This window comes from Oncorhynchus tshawytscha, linkage group LG06, assembly GCF_018296145.1.
Source record: "Oncorhynchus tshawytscha isolate Ot180627B linkage group LG06, Otsh_v2.0, whole genome shotgun sequence".
Lineage (NCBI taxonomy): Eukaryota > Metazoa > Chordata > Actinopteri > Salmoniformes > Salmonidae > Oncorhynchus > Oncorhynchus tshawytscha.
The window spans coordinates 70,683,451-70,702,978 of NC_056434.1; the positions used below are offsets into that span (position 1 = coordinate 70,683,451).

The 19,528-nt window shown below is 32.3% G+C and overlaps 1 protein-coding gene across 4 annotated transcripts in view; it reads right to left on the reverse strand.

Moving 5' to 3' along the window:
- The window catches only part of smap1 (small ArfGAP 1), a 66,457-nt gene that overhangs the window by 39,393 nt on the left and 7,536 nt on the right, over positions 1 to 19,528 (reverse strand). For all 4 annotated transcript variants that reach the window (XM_042323585.1, XM_042323584.1, XM_042323587.1 and 1 more), the window contains exon 4: positions 15,917 to 15,992. In XM_042323585.1, the coding sequence (XP_042179519.1) occupies positions 15,917 to 15,992 (76 nt within the window). The remainder of the gene's footprint in view (positions 1 to 15,916; positions 15,993 to 19,528) is intronic.

Here is a 19,528-nt window from a genome sequence, read left to right on the forward strand (position 1 = left end):
GTTAGATTAATACATGACTACTAGCGGTGGGTGGTATTATATTTACTGTTAGATTAATACATGACTACTAGCGGTGGGTGGTATTATATTTACTGTTAGATTAATACATGACTACTAGCGGATTAATACATGGTGGTATTATATTTACTGTTAGATTAATACATGACTACTAGCGGTGGGTGGTATTATATTTACTGTTAGATTAATACATGACTACTAGTGGTGGTATTATATTTACTGTTAGATTAATACATGACTACTAGTGGTGGTATTATATTTACTGTTAGATTAATACATGACTACTAGCGGTGGGTTATATTTACTGTAGATTAATACATGGTGGTATTATATTTACTGTTAGATTAATACATGACTACTAGTGGTGGTATTATATTTACTGTTAGATTAATACATGACTACTAGTGGTGGTATTATATTTACTGTTAGATTAATACATGACTACTAGCGGTGGTGGTATTATATTTACTGTTAGATTAATACATGACTACTAGTGGGTGGTATTATATTTACTGTTAGATTAATACATGACTACTAGCGGTGGTGGTATTATATTTACTGTTAGATTAATACATGACTACTAGCGGTGGGTGGTATTATATTTACTGTTAGATTAATACATGACTACTAGTGGTGGTATTATATTTACTGTTAGATTAATACATGACTACTAGCGGTGGGTGGTATTATATTTACTGTTAGATTAATACATGACTACTAGCGGTGGGTGGTATTATATTTACTGTTAGATTAATACATGACTACTAGTGGTGGTATTATATTTACTGTTAGATTAATACATGACTACTAGTGGTGGTATTATATTTACTGTTAGATTAATACATGACTACTAGCGGTGGGTGGTATTATATTTACTGTTAGATTAATACATGACTACTAGCGGTGGGTGGTATTATATTTACTGTTAGATTAATACATGACTACTAGTGGGTGGTATTATATTTACTGTTAGATTAATACATGACTACTAGCTGGATTAATACATGACTACTAGCGGTGGTATTATATTTACTGTTAGATTAATACATGACTACTAGTGGTGGTATTATATTTACTGTTAGATTAATACATGACTACTAGTGGGTGGTATTATATTTACTGTTAGATTAATACATGACTACTAGCTGGTGGGTGGTATTATATTTACTGTTAGATTAATACATGACTACTAGTGGTGGTATTATATTTACTGTTAGATTAATACATGACTACTAGTGGTGGTATTATATTTACTGTTAGATTAATACATGACTACTAGCGGTGGGTGGTATTATATTTACTGTTAGATTAATACATGACTACTAGTATTATATTTACTGTTAGATTAATACATGGTGGGGTATTATATTTACTGTTAGATTAATACATGACTACTAGCGGTGGGTGGTATTATATTTACTGTTAGATGAATACATGACTACTAGCGGTGGGTGGTATTATATTTACTGTTAGATGAATACATGACTACTAGCGGTGGGTGGTATTATATTTACTATTAGATTAATACATGACTACTAGTGGTGGTATTATATTTACTGTTAGATTAATACATGACTACTAGTGGTGGTATTATATTTACTGTTAGATTAATACATGACTACTAGCGGTGGGTGGTATTATATTTACTGTTAGATTAATACATGACTACTAGCGGTGGGTGGTATTATATTTACTGTTAGATTAATACATGACTACTAGCGGTGGGTGGTATTATATTTACTGTTAGATTAATACATGACTACTAGCGGTGGGTGGTATTATATTTACTGTTAGATTAATACATGACTACTAGTGGGTGGTATTATATTTACTGTTAGATTAATACATGACTACTAGTGGGTGGTATTATATTTACTGTTAGATTAATACATGACTACTAGCGGTGGGTGGTATTATATTTACTGTTAGATTAATACATGACTACTAGCGGTGGGTGGTATTATATTTACTGTTAGATTAATACATGACTACTAGCGGTGATTAATACATGGTGGTATTATATTTACTGTTAGATTAATACATGACTACTAGTGGTGGTATTATATTTACTGTTAGATTAATACATGACTACTAGCGGTGGTGGTATTATATTTACTGTTAGATTAATACATGACTACTAGTGGTGGTATTATATTTACTGTTAGATTAATACATGACTACTAGTGGTGGTATTATATTTACTGTTAGATTAATACATGACTACTAGTGGTGGTATTATATTTACTGTTAGATTAATACATGACTACTAGTGGTGGTATTATATTTACTGTTAGATTAATACATGACTACTAGTGGTGGTATTATATTTACTGTTAGATTAATACATGACTACTAGTGGTGGTATTATATTTACTGTTAGATTAATACATGACTACTAGCGGTGGGTGGTATTATATTTACTGTTAGATTAATACATGACTACTAGTGGTGGTATTATATTTACTGTTAGATTAATACATGACTACTAGTGGTGTATTATATTTATTATATTTACTGTTAGACTGTTTAATACATGACTACTAGCGGTGGGTGGTATTATATTTACTGTTAGATTAATACATGACTACTAGTGGGTGGTATTATATTTACTGTTAGATTAATACATGACTACTAGTGGGTGGTATTATATTTACTGTTAGATTAATACATGACTACTAGCGGTGGGTGGTATTATATTTACTGTTAGATTAATACATGACTACTAGTATTATATTTACTGTTAGATTAATACATGACTACTGGTGGTATTATATTTACTGTTAGATTAATACATGACTACTAGTGGGTGGTATTATATTTACTGTTAGATTAATACATGACTACTAGTGGTGGTATTATATTTACTGTTAGATTAATACATGACTACTAGTGGGTGGTATTATATTTACTGTTAGATTAATACATGACTACTAGCGGTGGGTGGTATTATATTTACTGTTAGATTAATACATGACTACTAGCGGTGGGTGGTATTATATTTACTGTTAGATTAATACATGACTACTAGTGGTGGTATTATATTTACTGTTAGATTAATACATGGTGGGTGGTATTATATTTACTGTTAGATGAATACATGACTACTAGCGGTGGGTGGTATTATATTTACTGTTAGATGAATACATGACTACTAGCGCTGGGTGGTATTATATTTACTGTTAGATGAATACATGACTACTAGCGGTGGGTGGTATTATATTTACTGTTAGATGAATACATGACTACTAGTGGTGGTATTATATTTACTGTTAGATGAATACATGACTACTAGTGGTGGTATTATATTTACTGTTAGATTAATACATGACTACTAGTGGTGGTATTATATTTACTGTTAGATTAATACATGACTACTAGTGGTGGTATTATATTTACTGTTAGAATAATACATGACGACTAGTGGTGGTATTATATTTACTGTTAGATTAATACATGACGACTAGCGGTGGGTGGTATTATATTTACTGTTAGATTAATACATGACTACTAGCGGTGGGTGGTATTATATTTACTGTTAGATTAATACATGACTACTAGCGGTGGGTGGTATTATATTTACTGTTAGATTAATACATGACTACTAGCGGTGGGTGGTATTATATTTACTGTTAGATTAATACATGACTACTAGCGGTGGGTGGTATTATATTTACTGTTAGATTAATACATGACTACTAGCGGTGGGTGGTATTATATTTACTGTTAGATGAATACATGACTACTAGCGGTGGGTGGTATTATATTTACTGTTAGAATAATACATGACGACTAGTGGTGGTATTATATTTACTGTTAGATTAATACATGACTACTAGTGGTGGTATTATATTTACTGTTAGATTAATACATGGCTACTAGTGGTGGTATTATATTTACTGTTAGATTAATATATGACTACTAGTTGTGGTATTATATTTACTGTTAGATTAATACATGACTACTAGCGGTGGGTGGTATTATATTTACTGTTAGATTAATACATGACTACTAGATTAATACATGTGGGTGGTATTATATTTACTGTTAGATTAATACATGACTACTAGCGGTGGGTGGTGGTATTATATTTACTGTTAGATTAATACATGACTACTAGCGGTGGGTGGTATTATATTTACTGTTAGATTAATACATGACTACTAGCGGTGGGTGGTATTATATTTACTGTTATTAATAATACATGACTACTAGCGGTGGGTGGTATTATATTTACTGTTAGATTAATACATGACTACTAGCGGTGGTATTATATTTACTGGTGGTATTATATTTACTGTTAGATTAATACATGACTACTAGCGCTGGGTGGTATTATATTTACTGTTAGATTAATACATGACTACTAGCGGTGGGTGGTATTATATTTACTGTTAGATTAATACATGACTACTAGTGGTGGTATTATATTTACTGTTAGATTAATACATGACTACTAGTGGTGGTATTATATTTACTGTTAGATTAATACATGACTACTAGTGGTGGTATTATATTTACTGTTAGATTAATACATGACTACTAGTGGTGGTATTATATTTACTGTTAGATTAATACATGACTACTAGCGGTGGGTGGTATTATATTTACTGTTAGATTAATACATGACTACTAGCGGTGGGTGGTATTATATTTACTGTTAGATTAATACATGACTACTAGCGGTGGGTGGTATTATATTTACTGGTGGTATTATATTTACTGTTAGATTAATACATGACTACTAGCGGTGGGTGGTATTATATTTACTGTTAGATTAATACATGACTACTAGCGGTGGGTGGTATTATATTTACTGTTAGATTAATACATGACTACTAGTGGGTGGTATTATATTTACTGTTAGATTAATACATGACTACTAGCGGTGGGTGGTATTATATTTACTGTTAGATTAATACATGACTACTAGTGGGTGGTATTATATTTACTGTTAGATTAATACATGACTACTAGTGGTGGTATTATATTTACTGTTAGATTAATACATGACTACTAGTGGTGGTATTATATTTACTGTTAGATTAATACATGACTACTAGTGGTGGTATTATATTTACTGTTAGATTAATACATGACTACTAGCGGTGGGTGGTATTATATTTACTGTTAGATTAATACATGACTACTAGTGGGGTGGTATTATATTTACTGTTAGATTAATACATGACTACTAGCGGTGGTGGTATTATATTTACTGTTAGATTAATACATGACTACTAGTGGTGGTATTATATTTACTGTTAGATTAATACATGACTACTAGCGGTGGGTGGTATTATATTTACTGTTAGATTAATACATGACTACTAGTGGTGGTATTATATTTACTGTTAGATTAATACATGACTACTAGCGGTGGGTGGTATTATATTTACTGTTAGATTAATACATGACTACTAGTGGTGGTATTATATTTACTGTTAGATGAATACATGACTACTAGCGGTGGGTGGTATTATATTTACTGTTAGATGAATACATGACTACTAGCGGTGGGTGGTATTATATTTACTGTTAGATGAATACATGACTACTAGCGGTGGGTGGTATTATATTTACTGTTAGATTAATACATGACGACTAGTGGTGGTATTATATTTACTGTTAGATGAATACATGACTACTAGCGGTGGGTGGTATTATATTTACTGTTAGATTAATACATGACTACTAGCGGTGGGTGGTATTATATTTACTGTTAGATTAATACATGACTACTAGCGGTGGGTGGTATTATATTTACTGTTAGAATAATACATGACGACTAGTGGTGGTATTATATTTACTGTTAGATTAATACATGACTACTAGCGGTGGGTGGTATTATATTTACTGTTAGATTAATACATGACTACTAGCGGTGGGTGGTATTATATTTACTGTTAGATTAATACATGACTACTAGCGGTGGGTGGTATTATATTTACTGTTAGGTAATACATGGTGGGTATTATATTTACTGTTAGATTAATACATGACTACTAGCGGTGGGTGGTATTATATTTACTGTTAGATTAATACATGACTACTAGTGGGTGGTATTATATTTACTGTTAGATTAATACATGACTACTAGCGGTGGTGGTATTATATTTACTGTTAGATTAATACATGACTACTAGTGGTGGTATTATATTTACTGTTAGATTAATACATGACTACTAGTGGTGGTATTATATTTACTGTTAGATTAATACATGACTACTAGTGGTGGTATTATATTTACTGTTAGATTAATACATGACTACTAGTGGTGGTATTATATTTACTGTTAGATTAATACATGACTACTAGTGGTGGTATTATATTTACTGTTAGATTAATACATGACTACTAGTGGTGGTATTATATTTACTGTTAGATTAATACATGACTACTAGTGGTGGTATTATATTTACTGTTAGATGAATACATGACTACTAGTGGTGGTATTATATTTACTGTTATTTTAATACATGACTACTAGCGGTGGGTGGTATTATATTTACTGTTAGATTAATACATGACTACTATGACTACTGTGGTGGTATTATATTTACTGTTAGATTAATACATGACTACTAGTGGTGGTATTATATTTACTGTTAGATTAATACATGACTACTAGTGGTGGTATTATATTTACTGTTAGATTAATACATGACTACTAGCGTTGGTGGTATTATATTTACTGTTAGATTAATACATGACTACTAGCGGTGGGTGGTATTATATTTACTGTTAGATTAATACATGACTACTAGTGGTGGTATTATATTTACTGTTAGATTAATACATGACTACTAGCGGTGGGTGGTATTATATTTACTGTTAGATTAATACATGACTACTAGTGGTGGTATTATATTTACTGTTAGATTAATACATGACTACTAGCGGTGGGTGGTATTATATTTACTGTTAGATTAATACATGACTACTAGTGGGTGGTATTATATTTACTGTTAGATTAATACATGACTACTAGTGGGTGGTATTATATTTACTGTTAGATTAATACATGACTACTAGTGGTGGGTGGTATTATATTTACTGTTAGATTAATACATGACTACTAGTGGGTGGTATTATATTTACTGTTAGATTAATACATGACTACTAGCGGTGGGTGGTATTATATTTACTGTTAGATTAATACATGACTACTACTACGGTGGTGGTATTATATTTACTGTTAGATTAATACATGACTACTAGCGGTGGGTGGTATTATATTTACTGTTAGATTAATACATGACTACTAGTGGTGGTATTATATTTACTGTTAGATTAATACATGACTACTAGCGGTGATTAATACATGGTGGTATTATATTTACTGTTAGATTAATACATGACTACTAGTGGTGGTATTATATTTACTGTTAGATTAATACATGACTACTAGCGGTGGGTGGTATTATATTTACTGTTAGATTAATACATGACTACTAGTGGTGGTATTATATTTACTGTTAGATTAATACATGACTACTAGTGGTGGTATTATATTTACTGTTAGATTAATACATGACTACTAGCGGTGGGTGGTATTATATTTACTGTTAGATTAATACATGACTACTAGTGGTGGTATTATATTTACTGTTAGATTAATACATGACTACTAGTGGTGGTATTATATTTACTGTTAGATTAATACATGACTACTAGCGGTGGGTGGTATTATATTTACTGTTAGATTAATACATGACTACTAGCGGTGGGTGGTATTATATTTACTGTTAGATTAATACATGACTACTAGTGGTGGTGTTAGGTGGTATTATATTTATATTTTAGATTAATACATGACTACTGTATTATATTTACTGTTAGATTAATACATGACTACTAGCGGTGGTGGTATTATATTTACTGTTAGATTAATACATGACTACTAGCGGTGGGTGGTATTATATTTACTGTTAGATTAATACATGACTACTAGCGGTGGGTGGTATTATATTTACTGTTAGATTAATACATGACTACTAGTTAGATTAATACATGTGGTATTATATTTACTGTTAGATTAATACATGACTACTAGTGGTGGTATTATATTTACTGTTAGATTAATACATGACTACTAGTGGTGGTATTATATTTACTGTTAGATTAATACATGACTACTAGCGGTGGGTGGTATTATATTTACTGTTAGATTAATACATGACTACTAGTGGTGGTATTATATTTACTGTTAGATTAATACATGACTACGCGGTGGGTGGTATTATATTTACTGTTAGATTAATACATGACTACTAGTGGGTGGTATTATATTTACTGTTAGATTAATACATGACTACTAGCGGTGGGTGGTATTATATTTACTGTTAGATTAATACATGACTACTAGCGGTGGGTGGTATTATATTTACTGTTAGATTAATACATGACTACTAGTGGTGGTATTATATTTACTGTTAGATTAATACATGACTACTAGTGGTGGTATTATATTTACTGTTAGATTAATACATGACTACTAGTGGTGGTATTATATTTACTGTTAGATTAATACATGACTACTAGCGGTGGGTGGTATTATATTTACTGTTAGATTAATACATGACTACTAGTGGTGGTATTATATTTACTGTTAGATTAATACATGACTACTAGTGGTGGTATTATATTTACTGTTAGATTAATACATGACTACTAGTGGGTGGTATTATATTTACTGTTAGATTAATACATGACTACTAGCATGGTGGGTGGTATTATATTTACTGTTAGATTAATACATGACTACTAGCGGTGGGTGGTATTATATTTACTGTTAGATTAATACATGACTACTAGTGGGTGGTATTATATTTACTGTTAGATTAATACATGACTACTAGTGGGTGGTATTATATTTACTGTTAGATGAATACATGACTACTAGCGGTGGGTGGTATTATATTTACTGTTAGATTAATACATGACTACTAGCGGTGGGTGGTATTATATTTACTGTTAGATTAATACATGACTACTAGCGGTGGGTGGTATTATATTTACTGTTAGATTAATACATGACTACTAGCGGTGGGTGGTATTATATTTACTGTTAGATTAATACATGACTACTAGTGGTGGTATTATATTTACTGTTAGATTAATACATGACTACTAGTGGTGGTATTATATTTACTGTTAGATTAATACATGACTACTAGTGGTGGTATTATATTTACTGTTAGATTAATACGACTACTAGCGGTGGGTGGTATTATATTTACTGTTAGATTAATACATGACTACTAGTGGTGGTATTATATTTACTGTTAGATTAATACATGACTACTAGTGGTGGTATTATATTTACTGTTAGATTAATACATGACTACTAGCGGTGGGTGGTATTATATTTACTGTTAGATTAATACATGACTACTAGCGGTGGGTGGTATTATATTTACTGTTAGATTAATACATGACTACTAGTGGTGGTATTATATTTACTGTTAGATTAATACATGACTACTAGTGGTGGTATTATATTTACTGTTAGATTAATACATGACTACTAGTGGTGGTATTATATTTACTGTTAGATTAATACATGACTACTAGTGGTGGTATTATATTTACTGTTAGATTAATACATGACTACTAGTGGGTGGTATTATATTTACTGTTAGATTAATACATGACTACTAGCGGTGGGTGGTATTATATTTACTGTTAGATTAATACATGACTACTAGTGGTATTATATTTACTGGTGGTATTATATTTACTGTTAGATTAATACATGACTACTAGTGGGTGGTATTATATTTACTGTTAGATTAATACATGACTACTAGTGGTGGTATTATATTTACTGTTAGATTAATACATGACTACTAGTGGTGGTATTATATTTACTGTTAGATTAATACATGACTACTAGTGGTGGTATTATATTTACTGTTAGATTAATACATGACTACTAGCGGTGGGTGGTATTATATTTACTGTTAGATTAATACATGACTACTAGTGGTGGTATTATATTTACTGTTAGATTAATACATGACTACTAGTGGGTGGTATTATATTTACTGTTAGATTAATACATGACTACTAGTGGGTGGTATTATATTTACTGTTAGATTAATACATGACTACTAGCGGTGGGTGGTATTATATTTACTGTTAGATTAATACATGACTACTAGTGGGTGGTATTATATTTACTGTTAGATTAATACATGACTACTAGCGGTGGGTGGTATTATATTTACTGTTAGATTAATACATGACTACTAGTGGTGGTATTATATTTACTGTTAGATTAATACATGACTACTAGTGGTGGTATTATATTTACTGTTAGATTAATACATGACTACTAGCGGTGGTATTATATTTACTGTTAGATTAATACATGACTACTAGTGGTTGTATTATATTTACTGTTAGATTAATACATGACTACTAGCGGTGGTATTATATTTACTGGTGGTATTATATTTACTGTTAGATTAATACATGACTACTAGTGGGTGGTATTATATTTACTGTTAGATTAATACATGACTACTAGCGGTGGGTGGTATTATATTTACTGTTAGATTAATACATGACTACTAGCTAGTGGTGGTATTATATTTACTGTTAGATTAATACATGACTACTAGTGGTGGTATTATATTTACTGTTATATTTAGTTAGATTAATACATGACTACTAGCGGTGGGTGGTATTATATTTACTGTTAGATTAATACATGACTACTAGTGGTGGTATTATATTTACTGTTAGATTAATACATGACTACTAGTGGTGGTATTATATTTACTGTTAGATTAATACATGACTACTAGTGGTGGGTGGTATTATATTTACTGTTAGATTAATACATGACTACTAGTGGTGGTATTATATTTACTGTTAGATTAATACATGACTACTAGTGGTGGTATTATATTTACTGTTAGATTAATACATGACTACTAGTGGTGGTATTATATTTACTGTTAGATTAATACATGACTACTAGCGGTGGGTGGTATTATATTTACTGTTAGATTAATACATGACTACTACTAGTGGTGGTATTATATTTACTGTTAGATTAATACATGACTACTAGTGGTATTATATTTACTGGTGGTGGTATTATATTTACTGTTAGATTAATACATGACTACTAGTGGTGGTATTATATTTACTGTTAGATTAATACATGACTACTAGCGGTGGGTGGTATTATATTTACTGTTAGATTAATACATGACTACTAGCGGTGGGTGGTATTAGATTTACTGTTAGATTAATACATGACTACTAGTGGTGGTATTATATTTACTGTTAGATTAATACATGACTACTAGTGGTGGTATTATATTTACTGTTAGATTAATACATGACTACTAGCGGTGGTGGTATTATATTTACTGTTCGATTAATACATGACTACTAGCGGTGGGTGGTATTATATTTACTGTTCGATTAATACATGACTACTAGTGGTGGGTGGTATTATATTTACTGTTAGATTAATACATGACTACTAGCGGTGGGTGGTATTATATTTACTGTTAGATTAATACATGACTACTAGATTAATACATGGTGGTATTATATTTACTGTTAGATTAATACATGACTACTAGTGGTGGTATTATATTTACTGTTAGATTAATACATGACTACTAGTGGTGGTATTATATTTACTGTTAGATTATATTTACTGTTGAATACATGACTACTAGTGGGTGGTATTATATTTACTGTTAGATTAATACATGACTACTAGCGGTGGGTGGTATTATATTTACTGTTAGATTAATACATGACTACTAGCGGTGGGTGGTATTATATTTACTGTTAGATTAATACATGACTACTAGTGGTGGTATTATATTTACTGTTAGATTAATACATGACTACTAGCGGTGGGTGGTATTATATTTACTGTTAGATTAATACATGACTACTAGTGGTGGTATTATATTTACTGTTAGATTAATACATGACTACTAGTGGTGGTATTATATTTACTGTTAGATTAATACATGACTACTAGCGGTGGGTGGTATTATATTTACTGTTAGATGAATACATGACTACTAGCGGTGGGTGGTATTATATTTACTGTTAGATGAATACATGACTACTAGCGGTGGGTGGTATTATATTTACTGTTAGATTAATACATGACTACTAGATTAATACATGACGACTAGTGGTGGTATTATATTTACTGTTAGATGAATACATGACTACTAGCGGTGGGTGGTATTATATTTACTGTTAGATGAATACATGACTACTAGCGGTGGGTGGTATTATATTTACTGTTAGATGAATACATGACTACTAGCGGTGGGTGGTATTATATTTACTGTTAGATGAATACATGACTACTAGCGGTGGGTGGTATTATATTTACTGTTAGATGAATACATGACTACTAGCGGTGGGTGGTATTATATTTACTGTTAGATTAATACATGACTACTAGTGGTGGTATTATATTTACTGTTAGATTAATACATGACTACTAGTGGTGGTATTATATTTACTGTTAGATTAATACATGACTACTAGTGGTGGTATTATATTTACTGTTAGATTAATACATGACTACTAGCGGTGGGTGGTATTATATTTACTGTTAGATTAATACATGACTACTATTAATACATGTAGGGTGGTATTATATTTACTGTTAGATTAATACATGACTACTAGCGGTGGGTGGTATTATATTTACTGTTAGATTAATACATGACTACTAGTGGGTGGTATTATATTTACTGTTAGATTAATACATGACTACTAGTGGTGGTATTATATTTACTGTTAGATTAATACATGACTACTAGTGGTGGTATTATATTTACTGTTAGATTAATACATGACTACTAGTGGTGGTATTATATTTACTGTTAGATTAATACATGACTACTAGTATTATATTTACTGTTAGATTAATACATGTAGGGTGGTATTATATTTACTGTTAGATTAATACATGACTACTAGTATTATATTTACTGTTAGATTAATACATGACTACTGGGTGGTATTATATTTACTGTTAGATTAATACATGACTACTACGTTAGATTAATACATGACTACTAGGGTGTATTATATTTACTGTTATTATATTTACTGTTAGATTAATACATGACTACTAGCGGTGGGTGGTATTATATTTACTGTTAGATTAATACATGACTACTAGTGGTGGTATTATATTTACTGTTAGATTAATACATGACTACTAGTGGTGGTATTATATTTACTGTTAGATTAATACATGACTACTAGTGGTGGTATTATATTTACTGTTAGATTAATACATGACTACTAGCGGTGGGTGGTATTATATTTACTGTTAGATTAATACATGACTACTAGTGGTGGTATTATATTTACTGTTAGATTAATACATGACTACTAGCGGTGGGTGGTATTATATTTACTGTTAGATTAATACATGACTACTAGTGGTGGTATTATATTTACTGTTAGATTAATACATGACTACTAGTGGTGGTATTATATTTACTGTTAGATTAATACATGACTACTAGTGGTGGTATTATATTTACTGTTAGATTAATACATGACTACTAGTGGTGGTATTATATTTACTGTTAGATTAATACATGACTACTAGTGGTGGTATTATATTTACTGTTAGATTAATACATGACTACTAGTGGTGGTATTATATTTACTGTTAGATTAATACATGACTACTAGTGGTGGTATTATATTTACTGTTAGATTAATACATGACTACTAGTGGTGGTATTATATTTACTGTTAGATTAATACATGACTACTAGCGGTGGGTGGTATTATATTTACTGTTAGATTAATACATGACTACTAGCGGTGGGTGGTATTATATTTACTGTTAGATTAATACATGACTACTAGTGGTGGTATTATATTTACTGTTAGATTAATACATGACTACTAGCGGTGGGTGGTATTATATTTACTGTTAGATTAATACATGACTACTAGCGGTGGGTGGTATTATATTTACTGTTAGATTAATACATGACTACTAGCGGTGGGTGGTATTATATTTACTGTTAGATTAATACATGACTACTAGCGGTGGTATTATATTTACTGTTAGATTAATACATGACTACTAGCTAGTGGTGGTATTATATTTACTGTTAGATTAATACATGACTACTAGTGGTGGTATTATATTTACTGTTAGATTAATACATGACTACTAGCGGTGGTGGTATTATATTTACTGTTAGATTAATACATGACTACTAGTGGGTGGTATTATATTTACTGTTAGATTAATACATGACTACTAGATTAATACATGACTACTAGGGTGGTATTATATTTACTGTTAGATTAATACATGACTACTAGTTAGATTAATACATGACTACTAGGGTGGTATTATATTTACTGTTAGATTAATACATGACTACTAGTGGTGGTATTATATTTACTGTTAGATTAATACATGACTACTAGTGGTGGTATTATATTTACTGTTAGATTAATACATGACTACTAGTGGTGGTATTATATTTACTGTTAGATTAATACATGTGGTATTATATTTACTGTTAGATTAATACATGACTACTAGCGGTGGGTGGTATTATATTTACTGTTAGATTAATACATGACTACTAGTGGTGGTATTATATTTACTGTTAGATTAATACATGACTACTAGCAGTGGGTGGTATTATATTTACTGTTAGATTAATACATGACTACTAGCGGTGGGTGGTATTATATTTACTGTTAGATTAATACATGACTACTAGTGGTGGTATTATATTTACTGTTAGATTAATACATGACTACTAGTGGTGGTATTATATTTACTGTTAGATTAATACATGACTACTAGCGGTGGGTGGTATTATATTTACTGTTAGATTAATACATGACTACTAGTGGTGGTATTATATTTACTGTTAGATTAATACATGACTACTAGCGGTGGTATTATATTTACTGTTAGATTAATACATGACTACTAGTGGTGGTATTATATTTACTGTTAGATTAATACATGACTACTAGTGGTGGTATTATATTTACTGTTAGATTAATACATGACTACTAGCGGTGGGTGGTATTATATTTACTGTTAGATTAATACATGACTACTAGCGGTGGTATTATATTTACTGTTAGATTAATACATGACTACTAGTGGACAAAAGACAAATCACTGGATTAGGTTGCACATCAACAGATCTTGAACCATGCATTCCTACATGGACATGTTAGATGAAAAAACTTATTTTTGTATTATTTTTTAAATAGCCTACAATCTCAATAGTCTATTACACACAGTCTAAAGCACTGCAGATTACTTTCGAAGGTGAATGACAAATGTTTTCCATTGCGTGATGCCGCTTCGTTTTCTACTGGTGCGACAAAATCATGGGCTGGAGCCACGGAAAACGTTAGAGCCCTGTCAAGAGGTCAGATTTATGTCTTCTTCTGCCAATTTGGCTGTTGGGGAGAAAGTCATGCGATAGGAAGTCATGCAGAAAAAGATGTTGGTAGGACAAGGCTGTGTATGTTTGTGCACTAAGACTATAGATTCATGGGGCAATACAAATGTGACGTGACTAATATGTTACTAGTTGACTAAAATGGCCCGTTTGTCATTTTGACAATAACTACACTAAATCAAAACGACAAAAATGTGACTTAATTCTAATTTTAGACAAAATGACTAAGATTTGTTTTTAAAGGGTGCCAAAATGAACACTGCTCTATATGTAGCCTGCCACACAAACATGCCTCTCACAAAGAACTCCCATTCACATACAAATCCCACACAAATAATGTTATGTACACAGACAAACACCAATTATTTGTGCCAATTGCTGTGTAACAGATCAGTGTTGTGGACAGTGTGTGTGTGTGTGTACACACTTACTGAAGCTGTTTTGAGGCCATTCTGGTCGTAGTATTTCTTCCTTTCGTACTTATCCCGGATGAAGAACTCTACTGCTCTGAGGTCAGGGGTTAAGGAATGACACTGTAGTACACACACACTGCTATGTCTTACTATACAGTAGCTTCAGAAAGTATTCACACCCCTTGACTTTTTCTACATTTTGTTGTGTTACAGACTGATTAAATTGAGATTGTGTGTCACTGGCCTCCACACATTACCCCATAATATCAAAGTGGAACTATGTCTAAAGACAGTCAATAACTATTCCTGTGTTACAGCACGCCTAAATAAGTTCAGGAGTAAAAATGTGCTGAACAAGTCACACAATAAGTTGCATGGACTCACTCTGTGTGCAATAGTGTTTAACGTGAGTTTTGAATGACTACCTCATCTGTGTACCCCACCACATACAATTATCCATAAGTTCCCTCAAGTCAAGCAGTGAATTTCAAACACAGATTCAACCACAAAGACCGGAGAGGTTTCCAATGCCTAGCAAAGAAGAACGTTATTGGTAGATGGGTAAAGAAAAAGACAAAGAATATCCCTTTGAGCATGGTGAAGTTATTAATGACACTTTGGATGGTCTATCAATACACCCAGTTACTATGAAAGTTACAGGCGTCCTTCCTTAGTCAGTTGCCGGAGAGGACGTTAAACCGCTCAGGGATTTCATCACGAGGGCAATTGTGATCAACAGTAGTTCCTCCACAATACTAACCAAAATGACAGACTGAAAGGAAGGAAACCTGTACCGAATAAAAATAATATTCCAAAACATGCATCCTTTTTGCAATAAAGTGACAAAGGAATTAACTGTGTGTCCTGAATAAAGTGTTATGTTTGGTACAAATCCAACACGACACATCACTCTTCATATTTTCAAGCATGGTGGTGGCTGCATCATGTTATGGGTATGCTTGTAATCAGCCAGGACTAGGAAGTTTTCCAGGATTAACAGAACTGGAATACAGCGAAGCACAGGCGAAATCCTAGACAAAAACCTGGTTCAGTCTGCTTTCCAACAGACACTGGGAGACAAATTCACCTTTCAGCAGGACAAGAACCTTAAAACAAGGCCAAATATACACTGGAGTTGCTTACCAAGATGGCATGGAATGTTTCTGAATGGCCTTATTACAGAGGCAGGGGAGGAAAGAAAGGGAAAGACTGAAATTCATAACGCAGAAAAACAAGCGAAGGAAGGGAGGTCGCTGTCGAAGCAGGCCCAAATACCCTCAAGAAAAAGTGGTGTGTGAATATATTCGGATGCTGCTCCTGTAGGCACATCTTTATTCATGCTAGAATTTACATGGAGACGAGTCAGAGGCCAGAGCTGAAGGGGGAGGGGGAAAGAAAGACAGACAGAATGCAATGTCAGTAATATTTGCCAATATGTTCTGGCTTTCATACCATGCCATGAGGCCTTTCAGTCATATTGAGAGTTCCCTACTACTAATGATTTAGTTTATTATTATTATTCACATTGTTGTTGCTGTTAGTGGTAATACTATTTCCACAACTACGATTAGTACTGATGTCTTATTGCTGTTGCTGTTAGTGGTAATACTATTTCCACAACTACGATTAGTACTGATGCCTTACTGTTGTTGCTGTTAGTGGTAATACTATTTCCACAACTACAATTATTACTGATGCCTTATTGCTGTTAGTGGTAATACTATTTCCACAACTACGATTATTACTGATGCCTTATTGCTGTTGCTGTTAGTGGTAATACTATTTCCACAACTACGATTAGTACTGATGTCTTATTGCTGTTGCTGTTAGTGGTAATACTATTTCCACAACTACGATTAGTACTGATGCCTTATTGCTGTTAGTGGTAATACTATTTCCACAACTACGATTATTACTGATGTCTTATTGCTGTTGCTGTTAGTGGTAATACTATTTCCACAACTACGATTAGTACTGATGCCTTATTGCTGTTAGTGGTAATACTATTTCCACAACTACAATTAGTACTGATGCCTTATTGCCGTTGCTGTTAGTGGTAATACTATTTCCACAACTACAATTAGTACTGATGCCTTATTGCTGTTAGTGGTAATATTATTTCCACAACTACAATTATTACTGATGCCTTATTGCTGTTAGTGGTAATACTATTTCCACAACTACGATTATTACTGATGTCTTATTACTGTTAGTGGTAATACTATTTCCACAACTACGATTATTACTGATGCCTTATTGCTGTTAGTGGTAATACTATTTCCACAACTACAATTAGTACTGATGCCTTATTGCTGTTAGTGGTAATACTATTTCCACAACTATGATTAGTACTGATGTCTTATTGCTGTTAGTGGTAATACTATTTCCACAACTACGATTAGTACTGATGTCTTATTGCTGTTAGTGGTAATACTATTTCCACAACTACGATTATTACTGATGCCTTATTGCTGTTAGTGGTAATACTATTTCCACAACTACGATTAGTACTGATGCCTTATTGCTGTTAGTGGTAATACTATTTCCACAACTATGATTAGTACTGATGTCTTATTGCTGTTAGTGGTAATACTATTTCCACAACTACGATTAGTACTGATGTCAGTGGTAATACTATTTCCACAACTACGATTATTACTGATGCCTTATTGCTGTTAGTGGTAATACTATTTCCACAACTACAATTATTACTGATGCCTTATTGCTGTTAGTGGTAATACTATTTCCACAACTACGATTAGTACTGATGTCTTATTGCTGTTAGTCGTAATACTATTTCCACAACTACTATTAGTACTGATGTCTTATTGCTGTTAGTGGTAATACTATTTCCACAACTACGATTAGTACTGATGTCTTATTGCTGTTAGTGGTAATACTATTTCCACAACTACGATTAGTACTGATGTCTTATTGCTGTTAGTGGTAATACTATTTCCACAACTACGATTAGTACTGATGTCTTATTGCTGTTAGTGGTAATACTATTTCCACAACTACGATTCGTACTGATGCCTTATTGCTGTTAGTGGTAATACTATTTCCACAACTACGATTAGTACTGATGCCTTGTTGCCGTTTGTCCCACCATTGTTGTGTGTGTACTTTGACAATGTACAGTACCAGTCAAAAGTTGACAACTACTCATTCAATGGTTTTTCTTTATTTTTACTATTTTGTAGAATAATAGTGAAGACATCAAATCTATGAACACATATGGAAACAAGTAGTAAAAAAGAAAAGAAATAGTATTAAAACAAATCTAAATACATTTTAGACTTTAGATTATTCAAAGTAGCCACCCATTGCCTTGATGACAGCGTTGCTCACTCTTAGCGTTCTCTCAATCAGCTTCACCTGGAATGCTTTTCCAACAGTCTTGAAGGAGTTCCTACATATTCAGAGCACTTGTTGGCTGCTTTTCCTTCACTCTGCAGTCCAAATCATTCAAACCATCTCAAATGGGTTGAGGTCAGGTGATTGTGGAGGCTAGGTCATCTGATGCAGCACTCCATCACTCTCCTTCTTGGTCAAATAACCCTTACACAACCTGGAGGTGTGTTGGGGCATTGTCCTGTTGAAAAACAAATGATAGTCCCACTAAGCGCA